Source organism: Struthio camelus, chromosome 6 (genome assembly GCF_040807025.1).
Source record: "Struthio camelus isolate bStrCam1 chromosome 6, bStrCam1.hap1, whole genome shotgun sequence".
In the NCBI taxonomy this organism is placed as follows: Eukaryota; Metazoa; Chordata; class Aves; order Struthioniformes; family Struthionidae; genus Struthio; species Struthio camelus.
The window spans coordinates 21,010,662-21,029,256 of NC_090947.1; the positions used below are offsets into that span (position 1 = coordinate 21,010,662).

General features: G+C 38.8%; 1 protein-coding gene across 9 annotated transcripts in view; it reads left to right on the forward strand.

Moving 5' to 3' along the window:
• The first annotated feature begins 6,505 nt into the window (after positions 1-6,505).
• The window catches only part of LNPK (lunapark, ER junction formation factor), a 90,714-nt gene continuing 78,624 nt past the window's right edge, over positions 6,506-18,595 (forward strand). For 7 of the 9 annotated variants that reach the window (XR_011141903.1, XR_011141905.1, XR_011141904.1 and 4 more), the window contains exons 1-5: positions 6,506-6,629; positions 10,701-10,783; positions 11,778-11,822; positions 12,968-13,155; positions 17,177-17,235. Coding sequence is in view for 4 of the 9 variants with exons in the window: in XM_068948516.1 (XP_068804617.1) it covers positions 10,757-10,783; positions 11,778-11,822; positions 12,968-13,155; positions 17,177-17,235 (319 nt within the window). In the remaining 5 variants the exon portion in view is untranslated. The remainder of the gene's footprint in view (positions 6,630-10,700; positions 10,784-11,777; positions 11,823-12,967; positions 13,156-17,176; positions 17,236-18,595) is intronic. The other 2 variants (XM_068948517.1, XM_068948520.1) reach the window with 1 other exon arrangement.

The window sequence follows — 18,595 nt, forward strand, 5'->3', positions numbered from 1 at the left end:
ATATTTATTGTCCTATTTCTGGCATTCTGGGACTACATGGTTCCGTTTGGTTTCCAAACAGAACAAAGCTTATTAGCAGATCCAGTTCTTGGTATTTTGCTGAATACAATTTTATATGTAAATTTAATACTTCATTAAAGTAACCTCTTGTAACAATCAGAAATAAGTATGAAATGCATTTAATGTAGGTAATCTACCATTTTGAACAGTTATCAAAAGCAAAATATATGTACTAATTAGAACTTTCCTTCTCATTGCCTGTCTCTTCCAGCTTGACTAATAAGAAAGCACTAAAACGCAGTCAGGTTGAATAAAAATGGTATCCTGTTTCTGCCCTTGTCTATGCTTTGTACACACACGCAACTCCCTGAAAGGGACATTCACCGCAGTAAGAACAGCACATTCTCATTTGCCCCTTGAATCATATTTACTTGGTTCCAAATTCCATCATTCTTCATCAAGTAAAAAACCTCCGAAGGTCAACCAGAGTTTCATTCAAACTACTTCATAATTTGGCCCTCATTTTGACGGGTTAGTTCCTACTTTGCCCAGTAGGCACAGCCATATTAAAAGGGCTATTAGAAAGCATTCATTATTTTATCTAGCTTCAAGGAAATAGACATTAATAAAATTTAAGGATGTACTTATATGTTTATTAAGGAGGAGGTATCCTGTTGCATCAGAGCCCTAATTTGTTTAGACAGTAAACTGCTCCAGGAAGCAAAAATAATATAGCTGACTAAGGTATTAGTAAAGCTCAAATACTTTCAGTGAGAATAACCATGCTTTCATCTGGAGACTAGGGAAAACTGATTTAGTATGCTTTCTTACATTGAGCTTTTGTTTATACAGTCATTTTTTTCACTGCAAACATATATTACTCATTATAACTATTAAAGAGTCAGATGCTCGAAGTCATGCCCATCAAGGAAGAGTATGTATTTATATGTGCATAATAATTGCTTCTAAAACTTCATACATGAAGTATAGCTTCTCTCAAATACAGGCAAAACCATCTTTTTGCTTCTCATGCTGCATTCTCACCCTAGGTTTCTTCTATTTGCTCATGAGCTCTTAATAACAGAATACATATATATATGTATATGTATATATAAAATAAGAAACCCTTTCCTGATTCACTGTGCCATAAAAAAAATCAAAATTTCTACCATATTCCAAAACATTCTGTCAGAAATTTATAATACTCCAACAGAGATGAAGTTTCCATTCCTGCTTTTTTCTATACTTTTAAGTACAGAAAGATTCCTACTGCAGGGTTTGAAGAGTTTTAAGACACTCAGAGTTCTTTTGATTTAAAGCTTTTAAACTTTTACATTGCAACAGAATAATGGTAATCACCAAAAGTGTTGTTATTATTAGAAAAAGTCTTAACCGTGAAAATAATAATTTATGGAATGGAAAAGACAGTTTTGGCTTTCTTTGATGATTGCATGTGACTGTTGAAGATTTTTAAATGGGCCATTTGTTTAAAATGATACCTCTTGACCTGATGGGTTATGCATTTCTTTTTTCAGATAATAATTTATCAGGAACTTGTGACTCAGTCAGATGCAAAGGACTTCAAGAAAGCTCTGGAGCACTGAGATGCCCTACAGGATAAAATATTAAAAAATGCTCAGGGAATAAGAGGCAAATGTAAGAATGCTAACATCTGACACTGCAAATATTACAGGTGGAGCAGAACACGAAAATAAGCATACACTGTTACCTATAAAAAAATTAAATCAAATTTCTCTTGATATTTTCCTCAGTGCTGCTGTTGTCGAACACATTTCCGAAGTGTATCATGCCAAAATATGGCATTGAAGTTACCCCACCTCGGTAACATTGATTTTTTTTTTTTAAGATACTCTGAAATCATTAAAATGTCACAAAGTGAACACTATTTATTTAATCTTTCCATTCTTAATCCTTTCTTGTGGCTTCTAATTTTTTTTCATGGCCTTGACTCTTTCTAGATTACCAGTTCCCTCTAAGAAGGTTCTTCAAGTCCCTCGTAAACTGGAAAAACATATTTGCTTCTCTTCCTAGTCCCAGTCCTAACTGAAACTATTCTTTTCATAGGAAAGAGATGCCTTCATCATGGAAGCAAAATGAGTATTTTGCTAGTGGTATAAAGATCACGTTGCCAAATATTTTACCACATAGTTTTGTCTATTTGTTATTCATTTTACTTTAAAACACTGTATTTTTGTTATGATTTGGCAAATTGTCCTACAGAATTAACTTAAAAAATGTCACGCATCATGTGATTATGTCACATTTTCTAGTGGATTGGCAATTTCACGTTGCATTCTACTGAATAAAATTTCTGTTCTGAAAACATGACTGTATCTTCAATATAGTAGCTACAGTAACTTCATCAAGGGTTAGTATTTAAAAGAACCTATGAATTGCAATCCCTGCAATACTCAGAATGAGGCCAAGTAAGAATTCTGAAAATTTCTAATAAAAAAGGCAATGAAGTGTGGTGGAGCTCCATATTTTATTGTCAGAGAAGAATCTTGAATACAGAGCGGGCTCACCTAATAATAACCCTTACATAACCATTACACATTTCAACTGAGGTCCGTATGAAATCTTCTACGGCTGCAATGTGTGCAGAACTCATAGGTCCCCTGGAAATATCTGGTCCCACAAGAAACTCATGTCTTAATAGACTTCATATGTGGCCAACTGACCAAATATTTCTATCCACAAAAAGTTGAGATTTTTGTGTTCAACTATTTCTTGCAGTGAAACAAGACCAGAAAATAGTCTGGGGTCATCTCCATGATCTCCACCCACCTTGATCAGTTATGTTAGTTAAGAGTAAACTGCAGCTCTGATTAACTTTTACTACAGCTAGATCCATACAATTAAGTTTTTAGCTCCATATGCATTTTCTGCATTGGTAAAAAATAAAATTTTCCTGTATTACTTAATCAAGATATTCTTAAGACTTTTTTTTTTACCAGAAGTGAAATACATAAGATAGTCACACATTTATGTTAATTACTATGTATTTGTCATTTATGAATTGCCAGCATGCGTTCACTCTATTCAAGATGTTGAGGAAGCACGGTCTAGGTCCTGGGAAACATGATCCGTAGTTGGCTTGATTCAGTTTTGCCTTACGCTAACACCTACTGGCTGTGGTACCTCCAGCAGAGGATGATGTAAAAGGAAGCTGCAGCGATCCAAATCCAACTGCACTGGGCTAACGGCAGTAGAGTGGCTTTGCGGGTGGAAAGCAGAGGCACAGCGAGGAGTGCACGGACAGCGTCCCTAAGAGTTCTGGCTCACTTTAATCGCTGTGGTGCCTATGGCGAGTGGGAAGCAAGCTCGAGAGAAAAGCTGTGCTCCTGTAGAGCTGAGCAAAAGACAGTACTGCAGTTTGGGTCAGAGCAATGCAGAAAACAGTGGCATGTAATTCCCAAACTGCTGTTTCATTGACTAAGTGTTGGAAAAAAAATGCTGAGATTACAGCACATACAAACCTAGTGTTATGGGCAGGACAGTTTGTGATTTTAAAGCTAGCTTTAAATGTACACATTCATTTGCTGCAATTACATCTCTAGCTGCAATGTAGACAATGGTTCTGTTTCAACATCTAAATTTTCTCAGCATCTAAGTGAGTTAAAATATATGGCCTCACTAGCCAGGAAAGTCTAAGAGGGCCTGTTTTAAGAGACTGCTGAACATATTTGGGCAGCCTAATTAAAAACCTCAAGTAAACACAAATTAGGAACGCTAAGCGTCTCTTAACCAAATGGCATTTTCCTAAGGATGTATAGGACCACATATTTATTTAGAAAATAAACCATTAGACTACATATATTGCTAACATATCGTGTTTTATGAACGTTACCACGGGAAAACTCTTCTTGAAGGCAAAGAAGAATCTCTGGGTGTTGTTCTGAAGGTGATCAACACATTTTAAATGAAGTTTATTATTGATTGTCCAGGGCTCTGCATATGGAAGGACCAAAAGTGCCACATACGATCCCCAGGGGAAAAACTGCGGAGACTAGTCTGCTGTTAGAATGGTTACACAGAATCAGGTTAAACACCAGTCCAACTGATAAGGAAAGATTTCACACAGAATTTATTTGTAGTTTTAAATACTCTGTAGGGGGCAGTTTTGAACTAGATTAATGTAATTTTTACTCTGACTGATTTGAAGTTATGATTCTCTGCTCAGTTTTATTAGCCTTACTAGCTACATGGGCATCATTTCTTCTTTTGTGGATATGTCCTCTGGAAGGTAGATCTCAGCTGATTATACTCTGATGCAAATAGGTAGCTACACGCTATCATATAGCATCACACAGTTAACATATTGTCAACTACCAGACATGCATTTAAAAGTATTAGCTAATTTTGTGCCTAAGACACTCATCTGCATGAAAAGTTCAAAAATGGTAGTTAACAGTACCTTTTTAAAACTACCAGTTAGACAGATTTGTAATTGTATAGCTGCGATTAGAACTGCATTGAGGAGGCATGCATAAAAATCTATTCCATAATACAACCCAAGGTCACACGTATGGTCTAAAATCACCTGTCAGAATCCTCATTCAGCCCTGAATCAAATTTTGTGGTGACTTGAAAAAGTTTGTGACAATTCCAGGAAAAGAAACAGAAGCTTCTTGGAGAAGCTAGTATTGGCTGTAGCATTCCAAAAAGACTTTAAATATGGTACTGTCATTATCTACATTTTTAAAAAGTGGATACCATGCTAGACCATGGGAAAATATGTTAGCATCTTGGCTAAAAGATGAAGATTTAAACCAGCTTCCCTCCAGCAACACTGCTAGAAGTATCATAACCAGGGTTGTGCTATAGGTGTTTAATCTGAAAGCAAAAAGAGGTCCTCTTAGCAGAGGGATAGTCATTGCTACAAGGATCTTAGTCAACAGATGTGGATCTAGGAAGAAAGTTGAAGAGAAGACAAGGCTTAGTCACCAGGTCTTTTTCCATTTGGCAAGGAAGCAATATTCTAGGTCTCAACGTGGAAAACAAAGCTGTAGATATAGCTTATGGTTTCTACCTCTGCAATTGGTATCAGGCTGTCTAGTTTAGTCAATGGCTCTGCATTGACTGCCCTTATTTGCTTTGAATTAGCTTACTTGGAGCCCAACCTAGACTGTGATTTTCAGCTATAACCAGTTGGTATTTAGCTGATACTATAAATAGTAGATATGTTGTAAGATTTACTCTGAACGCTAGCGGCAGCTAAAAGGATGAATATCCCAATGTCAAAACTACAAATGACTGTCTAGCAGATGACCAGACTCTGCAGCTCTTCTGTTTGAAGTCTGAAGCTTACTGTTTTGACTAAAAAGTGGATGGGGTATCTTGTTTTTTCCTCCCTGGCCTAAAACGGTTGCCTATTCTGCTTGGGACCAAATTCTTTTTCTAGAATTGGAAAAAAAACTTCATATACTCCTGCTTGCATAGCCATATTCACAAAACTTTGAAGCAGGAGACCTAGGAAGGTGTGAGAAACAGAGTGCAAAAGGAGCGGGTATTCTCTGTTTCCCAGTCCTCTCCGCATTGGACAAGTGATCACGGGAGTCAATCGAGTCAGGGTACTACATAACGCAACGGAACAGGTAGCAAACAGAGCTTCGGACAACGTGGTTCTTTGGTGAGAGGCAGAAAGGGGAAAGAACAGTCAGCACCCTATAACTGCCAGAGTACCAGAAGGGAGGGCGTTATTATTACAGCAATGTAAATTAAAGAAATACGAGTGTTGCTGAACGAACTGGGTGTTGTCGAATGAATTATCCATAAAGCAGAAGTCCAAGCAATCACCTAACGGACCCAGATGGACCCAGGGTGAAAGCAGTCCTGTACTGTAACTATGAGGTGAATTTAGCACCTGCCTCATGCAAAATGATAGGATAGTCCAGGATAGTTTTTTTCAGGATTTGTTTTATAGTCAAAGATAGAAAGTACAAACATCAGGAAGCTGCTGCAAACCTTTACACAACAGTTGGACCCTCGTGTTCCTAGATTTTAGCAACAAAGCACCTGACTTGTCTGCAGGTGAGCACCCGAAGCAGCTCTCTGTACTCTTGTTTTGACAAAAACCTAATTTATCCCAGCGAGAGGGGAACGCCTTCCTCGCAGAGCGCCGGCACGGCTGGGCCTCACGCGCCGTGTTTAGAGGAGCCGATTTCTGACACCGAAAGGGGAAAACAGACCCCAGAACCGAGACCCCCCTCCCTCCACCGCGGCACCTGCAGACTTAACCGCTGCCCGCCAAACGCCACTCCAAACACGGCCAGAAGCGCGGCGGAGAACGGCCCCTCCCGCCCGCCCGCGGCCGCCGCCCCAGCGCCGCCGTCAGGGCAGCGCCGCCGCCCCACAGGGCCGCGCCCGCCCCACCGCCGCCCGCGCGGCTCGGGCACCCGCCGGGCTCTGCCCGCGCTGGCCGCCGCCGCCGCGGCACACAACTCCCGCCCCCCGCAACGGCCCTTCCTTCCCCTCCCCCGCGCGCGCCGCTTCGGCCCGCCGCTGATTGGCCGCCGGCGCCGCGCGGGGCCTGATGGGAGCGCGGCCGCAGCTAGCGACCCCTCCTTCGGCGGTGGTGGCGGTATGCGCGGCCCGGCCCGCGGCAGGTACGTGCGCACCGGCCCGGCCCGGCCCGGTGGGGCGGGGTAGCCCGGCCCGGCCCGGCGCGTCCCCGCAGCGGAGACTGGCTCCCCTGCCCGAGGGAGGGAAGGGGTGGGCGGGGCGGCGGCGCCTCCCGTGGCCCGGCTCGGGCTCCTCGTCCGCGTCGCCGGGGCCGGGCGGCCGCGCAGGGCCCCCCGCTCGCCGGTGGCAGCCGGGCGGCCCCTTCTGCCCGGGTCTGCGGGGCTCCCGGTGGGCGGCCTCGGGCCGGCTGAGGGGGCGGCGGCCAGGCCGGGCCGAGCCGCGCGGGCTGAGGGGGGCGGCGGGCTGGGTCTGCTCGGCCGGGCTGCTGCCTCCGAAGAGGAAGCGGCTCGGCGGCGGCTTGTGTCCGGAGAGGCCGCGGGAGTCGCGCGGGCCCCCCTCCCCTCCGGCCCTGTCGCAAGTGGCCGGCCGGGCAAACGGCTGCCCTGAGCTGAGGCTGTCTCCCCTCTGCCCTCTCTGCCGCCCGGCGGCCGCGGGAGCCGGGGCTCGCTGCTTTCTCTCGGGATTGCTGATTGTTGCTGTTGTAGGGCTTCAGAACAAGAGGTGGCTTTAAGAAGTGCTCGACCCACCCATTCCTTTGTTCATCGTTTTAAAGTCACTTTTTGAAACTAAGTTTGCCTTTTTAATCAAGGGGTTTAAAAACATAAGACCTTTGGGTGCTTTCAAATGGAATAAAGGGAAAATTAAGCTAAAGATCACCAAAAATATATATCTTGGTGTAACTGAGAGGTGCTGAAACAGACTAGCAATAGGTGCTGGATGGTGCTCTTGGCTTTGTTTTGCTTATGTACTTGTCCAAGGTATTCATAGCTTAAGAAAATTCTTACAATTGCTGTGCAAGATTGAGAGAGCAATAAATTGTGGGTGAGTATGAATTACGTGTGAAAACTGTCAGCAGAACTAGAGCATCGATTTGAAAAACAGGCCTTGTATTCTTTGACTCTTTGGTGGTTGTGATAAACTTGTAATGTTAGTAATTTCATTTTATATGTGAAATGTCTCCTCTGAAGGGTATTTTCCCTTCTTTAAGGAGAAAGAGGACTAGTTCTTCACGCAAGGACTTGATTGCATATATTTCTAAGCTGTGTTTTCTCCTTTCAGTATGACTTCATTTAATGTTATTCAGTCCTGAACCTCAACATTTCAGATATTACAACTTAATTTGGAGCCATAGGATGATTTTGTTTGGAATCCTCCTTAACTCTAACAGGAGACACAAAATGCTCGTATTCTTAATTGAAGAAAGCTGTCTGCTTCATTGTATGACTTAATAAGAGTGTAGTGAGATCATCAAACTTTTCTTTCCTTAGATGAAAAGGATGGTGGATGACTGTTCTGTAACTGTGCGTGATTGCACATGCCTCTTTCAAAAGAGAAACTCTGTACTCTGTAATTCACTTACTGGTTGTACTTTTGCTTTGCTTTTTATGAAGTTGCATGTTTTTGGAGTAAAGGAGGTGCTATGAGGAAATTCAGGTTTTTTATTTTTTTTTGGAGAGTCAGGTTATAAAAAAATACTATTACCAATTTTTATTAGCTTATGCATCAAGTGTTTTTCAAACACTTGTTTCTTTTAGCTGCAACAATTGCTACCTGTAGGCTTATCTCATTTGTGTATTAAATCTGTGATAATATGTTTGGAAATAAGCCCGGTCGCAACATCTTACAGAGTAAAAATGCTATGAGTCAAATTGTTGGTTAGAGTATGTCAAGGCAATAGAATTGTGGAGCAAGGATACATATCATGAACAGTAGGATGTTACGGGTGGATTTCTGGAGTGACAAGTGAGGAGGCACACTGGGAGTTACGCTTATGAGCTATCGAAGACAACATGTGTTGTGGTCATATCGAAAAGATGTGGAGGAAGAAAGGGAAGAAGGAAAACTTCTGAGGTGCTCCACAGAGACTGTAGAAAATTGCTTATCTCCCAAATAAGGGTTCACTGTAGGAACTGTAAATGTGAGTTTAGTTTTATCCTTTAATACTTCCTTGAGGAAGGATTTCAGTAGCGTTACTAACTTAAGCAGGATGTGTAAAACCTGTCAGCATCATAGTTCATGTAAAATTATGTGTGGTGACACCTGCCAAGCCTGTTTCCCTACCAGATATTTGTCAGATATGTTGAAAAGCATATGTAGTGATATCACAGTGAATGTGCTATTGACAAAGATCGGTGTCACCAGTGGCTCACGTACAACTATCTCCTAGCGCGTCTACTACAGAGGTTCTCGAACTGTGATGCAAAGAAAGATGAGATACCAAAAGGCAATGGAAGCATCTCAGTTTATGTATATTTCCGTGCATATACGTAGCTGAGCGCTACCATTGCTACTAGCAACAATGGCAATGTTAGGGAAGCAAATGAGATGTGAGAACTTCATGCTCTGTTTACAGACTTTTTAATTGATGATTTTGAGCCTTTGGCATAGCTTTTGTGTTGTTTTGCAATAAAGGTATTATCTATCCCTCCAAAGTATTTGTGAAGAGTGTATTTGCTCAGATAGGGTCTACTGCAATACTTGGCATGCAGAAACTTACCTGTAACTGCCAAGTGGAAGTTATATAAAATTCTCAATGTTAGAGAACAGTTGCAATGTGTATTGAAAAATAAAAATATTCCTATTGTTTTACTGAGCTGAGTTGCTGTAGTAGTGACTTTGAGAATTCATTCAAGAGGCCCAGAGGTAACTGTTTTGTTTTCTGTAGCTCACCCCTTTTGTGTTAGTAATTTGGCAGAGGTGACTGGTCTGTTCTAGGTTCAATTTGGTGGTAGTTAAAATGTGGGTTTCCTTACTGTCTTTAAGGACTGGCTTTCAAAATCATAGTTCTGGGTTCTGAAGTCTTTGTCTGTCTTAAAAGGTGAAGAGGTTGCCATGCTGCGTTAGTTCTTTATCTGATGCTATATTAATTTGTTCTGGCAGTTTCAGGTATCTTTGGGAAAAAATTTGGGTTTAGGTGAGGTTTCTTTATTTTTCTGTTTTTGGCCAAAGGTGATTTGACCAAATTAATAATGATATCTGTCTTAGATGTTTGCTTAGGTGGATCATTGCTTTTCCTTTTTTTTTTTAGTTTTCAAAGTCTTACTGTTTTCTTCTAGAGTTAAGGCTTTTGTTGAACATTAGTTTCCAGCTGGGATTGAGCCTTGGTTTCCTGTTAATGTTGCTATGAACTGATAAGTGTTTTTATCCAGTGAATGAAAAAGTTGTAAATGACTGGAGAGAAATTCTGTTATCCTGTGGTTCAAAATTAGTTTGTTCTAGCTAGCTACTGATAGGAAGGTATTACACTTTTATTTTAGGAACCTGGATCCAGATCATCAAATTATTGCTGTTCATGGGCTCCCAATTTGTCTAGAGTGTGAACTACTTTTGCATCCTTGGAATTGTTTTAGGGCGATTTGATATGCTGGTTTCTGCACTGTATATGCTATGTGCAGGGAACATCTGTGAGTGGGGTGCTTTTCAGGAGCAAGTGAAGTCTCAGTAGCTGGGTTTTAAACTATCTTATTATTTCTACGTAAAACTAATCTTGCCAAAGAAGAATAATAACACTATACAATAAACTCGTTATTGGTTAGCGCATTACCAGGAAGTAATCTCTTCTTCATCATGAATAAAAGGATGTTAGTGGTGGATGTCTGCAGTGACAGGTAGGCTGAGAAGAAACATTGGGAGTTATGCTAATGAGCAGCTGAGGAGTTAGCTGAAATCAGTTTTTTAAATCTATCTTAGTAACTTTCTTAAGTTGCTTTTGTATCAGAGGATTTTGGCCTTTCTTTTAGCAGTTATTCTGTGGCTCTGTTTTTGAGGGCTCACTTCTTGCTAAGTATTTCCAAAGTAAAAATAAGTTTGGCCCCATCATGACTGATAACTGACTTGATAAAATATTTCATTTTATAGCCCCTTTTCTAAAATAATATAAAGGTGGATAACTAGGCAATGATTTTATGTTGTGGGTTCCTCTAGGTATTGGAATAAATTGGTGAATCTTGGAGTATGTTGTCAGGAGCTCTAAGTACTTAATGCTTTACTTCTAGCTGTGAATTCTAGTAGAAGACTGATAAATCTGCCAGCGTTTATCCACACGTAGAAGATGGGTGGATTAATTTCAAGGTGGAGGGTAAGTACAACTTGTTACAATCTTATAATCTTTAATTAGTCTAGAAGATTGGAGTTTCCAGGACATGCTGTTCTTAATCAGTTGATAGGATTCTTATTATAATTCTGTATTTGCTCTTGATGGTTAAATGCTAATACTAAAATTTTCCTCTAAATACACTGATTTAAAAAGTCAGTAGCCAAGCAAGTGTGAGATAAAATGACAAAGACTCTGTCCTTGCCCTGCCCACAAAGAACTCAGAACTGCATAGCTGGATGGCTGTGCTTTGTGTGTGTGGGTTTTTTTTTTTCCCTTCCACAGTGACAGGCCTGGGTCTAGTTTGGTTTGCCTCTGCATATTTTAAATCTATTTGAGAGCTTTCCATACAAAACCCCTTTAAAAGCAAGAGTTGAAGATGTCAGTTTTGCATAATAGAAAGAAAGAGGCTCCCGGCTTCCATGGTGATGCAGTGTGGGCCTGAAGGGTGGGGGAATGTAATTAATAGCTTCATATGTCTCAGAAATTAGGGAAGAGTCTTAGAAGGTGGATTCCAGGTTTTTCCTAAGGGGAGTTTTACTGGAGATGAGAGAACTTACTTGCAATTGCTTATCATTTACTAAGAGCATGTGTCTTTGTGGAGTGAATAGTAGTAAAAGCTTAAGTTTTCAGAATAAGGTTTTTTGTTTATGTTCTTTTCTTTTTACCATTTCCATCTGCTCACCAGTTCTCTCCTTGTTTCACTTCCTACCCACGCATCCATTATTATTGTACAGGCATTGTAGGCTTTCATGTTTGGTGTAGGAGACCTTCAGATAATAACAGCAACTGTAAAAGAAAGTGATTCATTAACAATGACAAACAGAAGACACTGAAGTAGGAGAACTCTTTTTGTGTAAAATAGACAGCATATTACTCCATGAGTATGTGTGTTTTTGTTAGGAGGCTGTTATCCTGAAATGACCCTCAAGGTGCTGAATTTTCTTAAGGTTAACATCTCTTTTCTTTCCCATGTAAGCAGGCAAAGCCTTCCACTGTAGAAGTATTAGAAAAAATTGATAAGGTATGTATTTCTGAACAAAACACCACAGAAAGCAAATACATCTCCTTTCGCTAGCCATGTTTTGCACATGCGTTACATAAAATACTGTAATGAAATTTAAATTATTTTGATATTTTTATTGCATGTGCTAGAGATGATAAGTTTCAGATGCCCTGCTACCTTTCTTTCCCTTACCATTAATCATTTAAAAAAAAAAAACACTGAAACTACTATACAGTATACCATAGTTTAAATATATATTTAGACAGCATGAAATGGATTAGACAATTTAGTTACAGCTAATGGTTAAGTTCTCATTTTATGTTCCCCAGAAAAATGTCACTAAAGCGAAGCTTGATTTGTCAGGCACATTAGCAAAGCTTCCATATATGTTTTTAAGTCTTACAGTTCTAACTATAGTGGTAGTAAGTAAGGTCGTGGGCAGAATAACTGAATAGACAGTTCAGTAATCGGTTGTGATACTAGCCAGAATTTGTGACAATTTTCTGTAGTCTATGGGGAAACTAACTGTTTTGAAATATGTTGTTGGTATTTTTGTTTCCTTTTGATGAAACTATGAGTACTTTTGTTGCCACTTGAAATGCAATCAAAATGGTAACACAGCAGAGCATTGCTGGATTGCTTATTAATATGCCAAAAGCATCATTCCGATGTTCAGGCTTTCCTTCTTAATGTAAGGAAATACTGAAATGAAAACATACTTGAGGTGACTGAAAAGTTTCAGCAATTTTGCATGTTAGTAGAGAAGTACTGGAAGCATTTGAAATACCACAGATGCCTAATGAAAACTTTAGGATGCAAAGTATTTTGGTATAGCAGACCTATGTGATCATAGGAAGGTTGGAATTCATAAGATACTAGCTTTTTCCCCTCATCCCAAATTTACTAAATCATTAAAGCAGGAAAAATGTGTTAATTTATTGCATTATTTGCCCAGCAGCACTGTGTTATTGTGGATAAGGTGCAAGTAGTCCATATCATAACCTTTATGCTGTGATGTAGTTTATACTGTGGAAGTTGTATCTGTTGGGCAAGCATTGTTAAAATTAGTCACATCAGTTTGATAACTGACAAACAGTTAAGGTCAGTTTAATAAAACCACCAACTAATTTCATTAATAAGCTTGAACTCCCATTTATTTACAGGAAATACAGACATTAGAAGAATTTAGAGAGAAAAATCAGAGACTTCAGAAACTATGGGTTGGAAGGCTGCTTCTCTACTCTTCACTTCTTTATCTTATCACCTGTCTAATTGTGTATTTGTGGTGTCTTCCTGATGAATGGACAGCAAGGTTGATTATGACACTTCCATTTTTTGCATTTCCATTGATGTAAGTAAATATACCTTTTTCCTTAACTGCTGTATTAGTAAAAGGAGATGGGAAATGCATCTCAGCAGGGGCTAGGGATTGTTTTTGACAGTCTTTGAGTTGTCAAAACTTGCTGAATTTTTTCTTTAAAATAAATTCAAATAGTTAGGCAGACGCTTTCTTGGAGGGAATGTGTCTCTCGGGCCTGAGTTTAGTGTAGAATGAAATCTTACCATCAATGTTAGCATCTAAAGTTACTTGGCTTATCAAAATTATATTAGGACTAAAAAGGCCTTTATTTGAATGGCTCTAAGTTAATGTAGTATAAGTAGAATGGCATTACCTTGGTTTTTCTCTGTTGCCTTTTGGAAAAGTAATAGCATGAGGTGAAAGTGACAGTTATGTTGCCTGTATGTAAAATAGAGCATATAAAATTGGGAAAGAAATACAAGAATGAGTAGAGAAATTATCCTTTTAGATGTTAAATGACTGCTAACACAGAAGTGACTTGGAAGGTCATCAGCCTAAACATACTGAGGATCAGTTCAATTAGCTATTTTTCTCAAATTCCTGAGTGTTTTCTTTAACCAGAAATTTTCCTATCGTCATTGGATGTAAAGATTTCCTCATTGGAAATGGGAGAAAATATTACCTGCTACTTCTCACTGAGCTGATCAGACTGCTCTTCCTTATGAGTGGCTCTTTTTCTCTAAGAAAACTTCACTTCTAAAAATAACAATCAGCCACCACTTCACTAAACATCCTCTTCCTGTCCCCCCTGTTCCCTACCCCAACCCAGAACCCTTCAGGAAGATGAAGCAGTCCACTGAGCAGCTTCCCCATACATGTGCAACAGTGCACTTACTAATTTGCTGGAATGAACATCAAATACTGTTCACATTTGTGCAACATCTATGTGAAAACCTGACTTGTTGGTGTTAGCTTTAGACTTGAATGGTGGAGTCAAATATAAATATTTAATATTTGCAAGCTTGATCAGTGTCATGCATAACATAGCATGTAAAAAAAAAAAAAAAAAACCCACTTGAAGATCCTTTCTGTATGTCATATTGTATTATCCATAATGCAGTAATATGTTGCTGTTATGGAATCCTGTGGAGCAGATACATGGGCAGCAATACCCTGACTGGGAAGAATTAATATAGAAATTAAAGCTCAAATTAATCTTTGACAGATCAATATAAATTGATTGTATTGAGTACAATGATTTGAAGGTCTTTGTCAATAGCATGCAAAAACTTGCTCAAGCTAACAAGGAAAGCGTGTAGAAAAGGAAGTATTACTAGCCTCCCTTCACTGAAGTGTGTAAGGACTAGTATAGAAGTTAACGTTTTCCTTACTGAAGGTGATTGGCTTCTAGTCCTGCTGTGTGATTCTTTTTTTTAACATTGCATTTTTATTTTCCATTTTTTTTCCTATTCTTACTTCATGTTTTTTGAATGGTGGCTTGCTGTAATATTCCAAGTTGGTTGTCAACTTAGAAACGTTCAGAGTTACACTCTGGTTCTCTTATGACTTGCAACTGTTCAGCTGATTTTTTTTCTTTACTCTTAAGCTATTCCCCTTCAATGTTTTTGGCAGGTATGAATGGCAAGCAGCTGTCAGCTTGTCCTCATTCTTGGTCAAGAGGTGACCCCATATTGAAAGCCTGGTGCCACCCAGTACTAGCTCTAGAGATTTTTCTGCCCTAATCACGCTGGAATATGTCTGCTGTTTCCAGCTTGCAGTTAGTCACCAACTTATTTCTGCCTTAGGTCGTTCCCTCAGGGTCTGGGCTTGTTACTGATACTGGTAGAGTGAGTTAGGTTTTAGAATATATAGCATCATTAATGTTAAAAGGTATATTTAAATAATCTGGAAAGTTGAGGAAAAAATATTAGCATGTTAGAAGGGTGTACTTCTTGAAACAGACTAATTCAAATGCAAACTATTTTGTCTGATTCATGTTAATTCTCAGATAAATATATTTTTATTTTAGGGTTGTAAAACTGATCTGAAATAGTCTGCTATTAAGCTTTGTAAAAATTCTTTAAGAGGATGTTTAGACTTCGTGAAGTCTTACTAGATATTTGTTTGCTTAAAAATACAGATTTAGGTAGGGGAAGACTCCTGCCTTTATTAAATATACATAATACAAAACAAATAATGTTTTTTTTTGCCCATAGAACATAGTCTTAAACACAGTTCAAACCCTGTAAACATTTACTTCTATTGTTACTTTATGGAGAGATGCATTTCACATTATGTAAGTCGGCAAAGCCATCCATATTCTTAAAATAGTTATTCATTAAAAATTTGAAAGTGGAATGGAGTTAAACTGTGTGCTACTCTAATCTTGAATAGGTTGCTTCACCTTCCAGTTGTCTTGTCTAACTTAACTTGGGTTTTCTTCTTAGTTTTTGAAAGTATTTTGAACTCAATTGCCGTTATATAAATGCAGAAGATGTTCCTATAAATTGGTCACTCTAAAACCTTGATAGCGTTTTGCTCGCCTTCTTATGCGAACCGCTATTCAGAGAACCTTTCTAATGTTTAGAATTTATTTATTTTTTACTTAACTGAAACATTGCTACTTTAATTTTTTATATGGTGCTCAGCACTAGGAGGGTTTTGCATAATATCCTAGGAAGGGCTTGAAGTATGAGATTTGCTACTTGGCTTAGGCCCAGTAATTTTACCAGAAGAAGCTTCAACTTAATTATAAGCAGTTCTAAACTTTTAGAGAAATGATATCCTGATGATTTCAGAGAGACCTTTCAAAGGTAAAATGGACATAAATCAGTTTCTCTTTGCCTTAATAGCATAGGTGAACTGCTCCATTGTTTCTCTTAAGTCTGCTGAAACAGAACTAAAACTGAGTGAATTCAGAGGTCTAAAATCGACAAGAGCCAGGTCAGTTAACTCTGCTTGGAGGAGTTAACTGAGTGCCTGTACAATAGTTATATCTCATAGCTTTCATTGGTATTAAATTCTTCCTACAAACCTCTTGGGTCTTAATTTTGAGCCTTAGGTGGCAAGTTTGGTAAGTTCATTTATTTTGGTTAACTTGTATTATCTATGAAATAAGAAGTTGTGACTAAGTAATTTTCAGCTAGCTGCATACACTTCAATTTTAAAAGTTCCCAATAAACATGCCTTTTAAAAATCTGAAATATAGTGTGTAACCAAACAGTCATTATCGTTAATGATCTATTTTAGAGCCTTACTGTTTTTCATCTCTGAGGGACTAGTGTGTCTCATATGAGAAAAGGCTGAGAGAGCTAGGACTGTTCAGCCTGAAGAGCAGTGAGGGGGGGATCTTATGTGTGTAAGTATTTGAAGGGAGAGCGTAAAGAAGACTGAGCCAGACACTTTTTCAGTGGTGTCCAGTGATAGGACAAGAGGCAATGGGGTGCAGACTGAAACACAAGACTCTGTGTGAATCTAAGGAAAAACTTTTTTACTGTGAGGGTTACTGAGCACTGGAGCTGGCTGCCCAGAGAGGTTGTGGAGTCTTGTTCCTTGGGGATACTCAGCAGCTGTCTGGACACAGTCCTGGGCAACATGCTCTAGGTGACCCTGCTTAAGCAGGGGGGATTGGACTAGATGAGCTCCGGAGGTCCCTTCTAACCTCAGCCATGCTGTGAGTTTTGTGAAGTCTGTAGTGTTTTCTGCTCCTCTACTAGTCAGTGTTTTCTACTACTTTGTTTTGAAACAGATTTGTAAGGAAGATTTAGCAAACTGTCATGTACTGCTGCTACTTCTTTAATGTTTCTACCTGTAGTGGTAATATTTTGTTATATTTCAACAGAAACAGTTGGATTTTTATTTAGATGAATGTGACTGTGTGGTCAAGATACTGATTTCATCTATGATTTTCTACTTGCTTAAAGATTTGTTCTTCATATTTGCAAAGTTAAATCTTAATATAGTAAGTCTTTTACATGAACTGTCCTGCTTCCTAAATGACTTAAGAAATGATTACTGTAATTACTGTAATATATTTTAATTAATATAATTAACTCTTCTTTCTGTTTTAAAGAATCTGGTTTATAAGAACACTCCTCATTTTTTTCTTTTCCAAAAGGACAGAAAGGAATAGTAAGTATTTTTTTCAGTCTTCTTTAGCATATGGAACTAATTGGGAATGAGACTTTCTATAAAATATAGGTGTTTCGGGTAATGATTTCCAGGAGAAGAGTAGCCTTTTGGTTGACACTAAAATATTTAACATTAGCTCAACTGTTGTTTTTTGCCACGTGGTTCATGAGTGAATGTGAAGGAAACTGCTTAATCTCCCACTTTTCTTCACTATAAAATCATAATAACTTTCTGCCTTGCTGAGATGCTTTAAAGTGTGATGGAATAAAATGTAGTGGAGATACAGGAGTGAGGGCAAAGAAATATAAATGGTAGTAGCAGTCATTCCTTTAATAATTGCTTTTAGCAATTATTCTCTCATCTTAATCTGTTATGTATAGGAAGAGTTTTATAGCAGGAGAATGTTTAATTTGTTTGTCAAGATTGCTTGTATTTTTGCAGTTCTCCAAAGCATGCTTACATTACATACCTAGTGCAAAGGGGGATGAATGGGTGTTTTTTTAGTGCTGCTTTGAGAGCTGAGGAAAATGGGATGTCATGTAACTATAAAGAAGTTAATGCAGGATGTTCAAAGGTATGCCAAGAGTTGTTAAAGGAAATTTGCATGAGAATCTGTTTAAACGCTGTATCCATGGCACTTGTCCACAGTAGATAGTTCATTTATGACTTTTCTTTGAAAGCAGTTAGCCGGTAACAGTACATTGTGATATGAGCAAAAATACAGAAAACCTCAACGCACTGTGTTTTGTGACTTGCAGAAGAACATGATGTATTTGATTTGTGACAGCTTATGAGTTTAGTAACATTACTTTTAGAATTCTTAAATTTAACATTTACATTTGATATGCAAGTGTAGGACATACAATTTTATGTACAAATACAATTGTCGATGTATTATATGGTGTTGTAGGATTCATTTCTGAAGAATACGTATTTGCATTTCATGACCAGATGGGAAGAGAAAATATGCATGTACGTTTTTCTAGGTCACTTCAAGATGTTTACTGCGATTTTTAACATACAGGTTCAGCAGGACTTGCTTGTATGTAAAGGACTTCAATGCACTTTGTAACATTCCAAGAAGAATTATTTCTGCATTGTTCTGGAGACTGGGCAAGAGTGAAGTGTTTTACTTCAGAGATGCGAGTCCTCTATTTGGAAAGGAGAAGTCAAATGCATAGTACAAAAGTTAGAGCAGTAAAGCAGATGATCTAGGTGAGATAGTGAACTGTCAATTGAATGGCTTGAGTTAGCTTGAATACAATAGTAGGTGTCATTGAAGATAACTTTAATGCTGTAAAGGTGTCTGGATAACTACACAATTCTTGGGAACCATGCTCTGAACTAGGGAGATATCTAA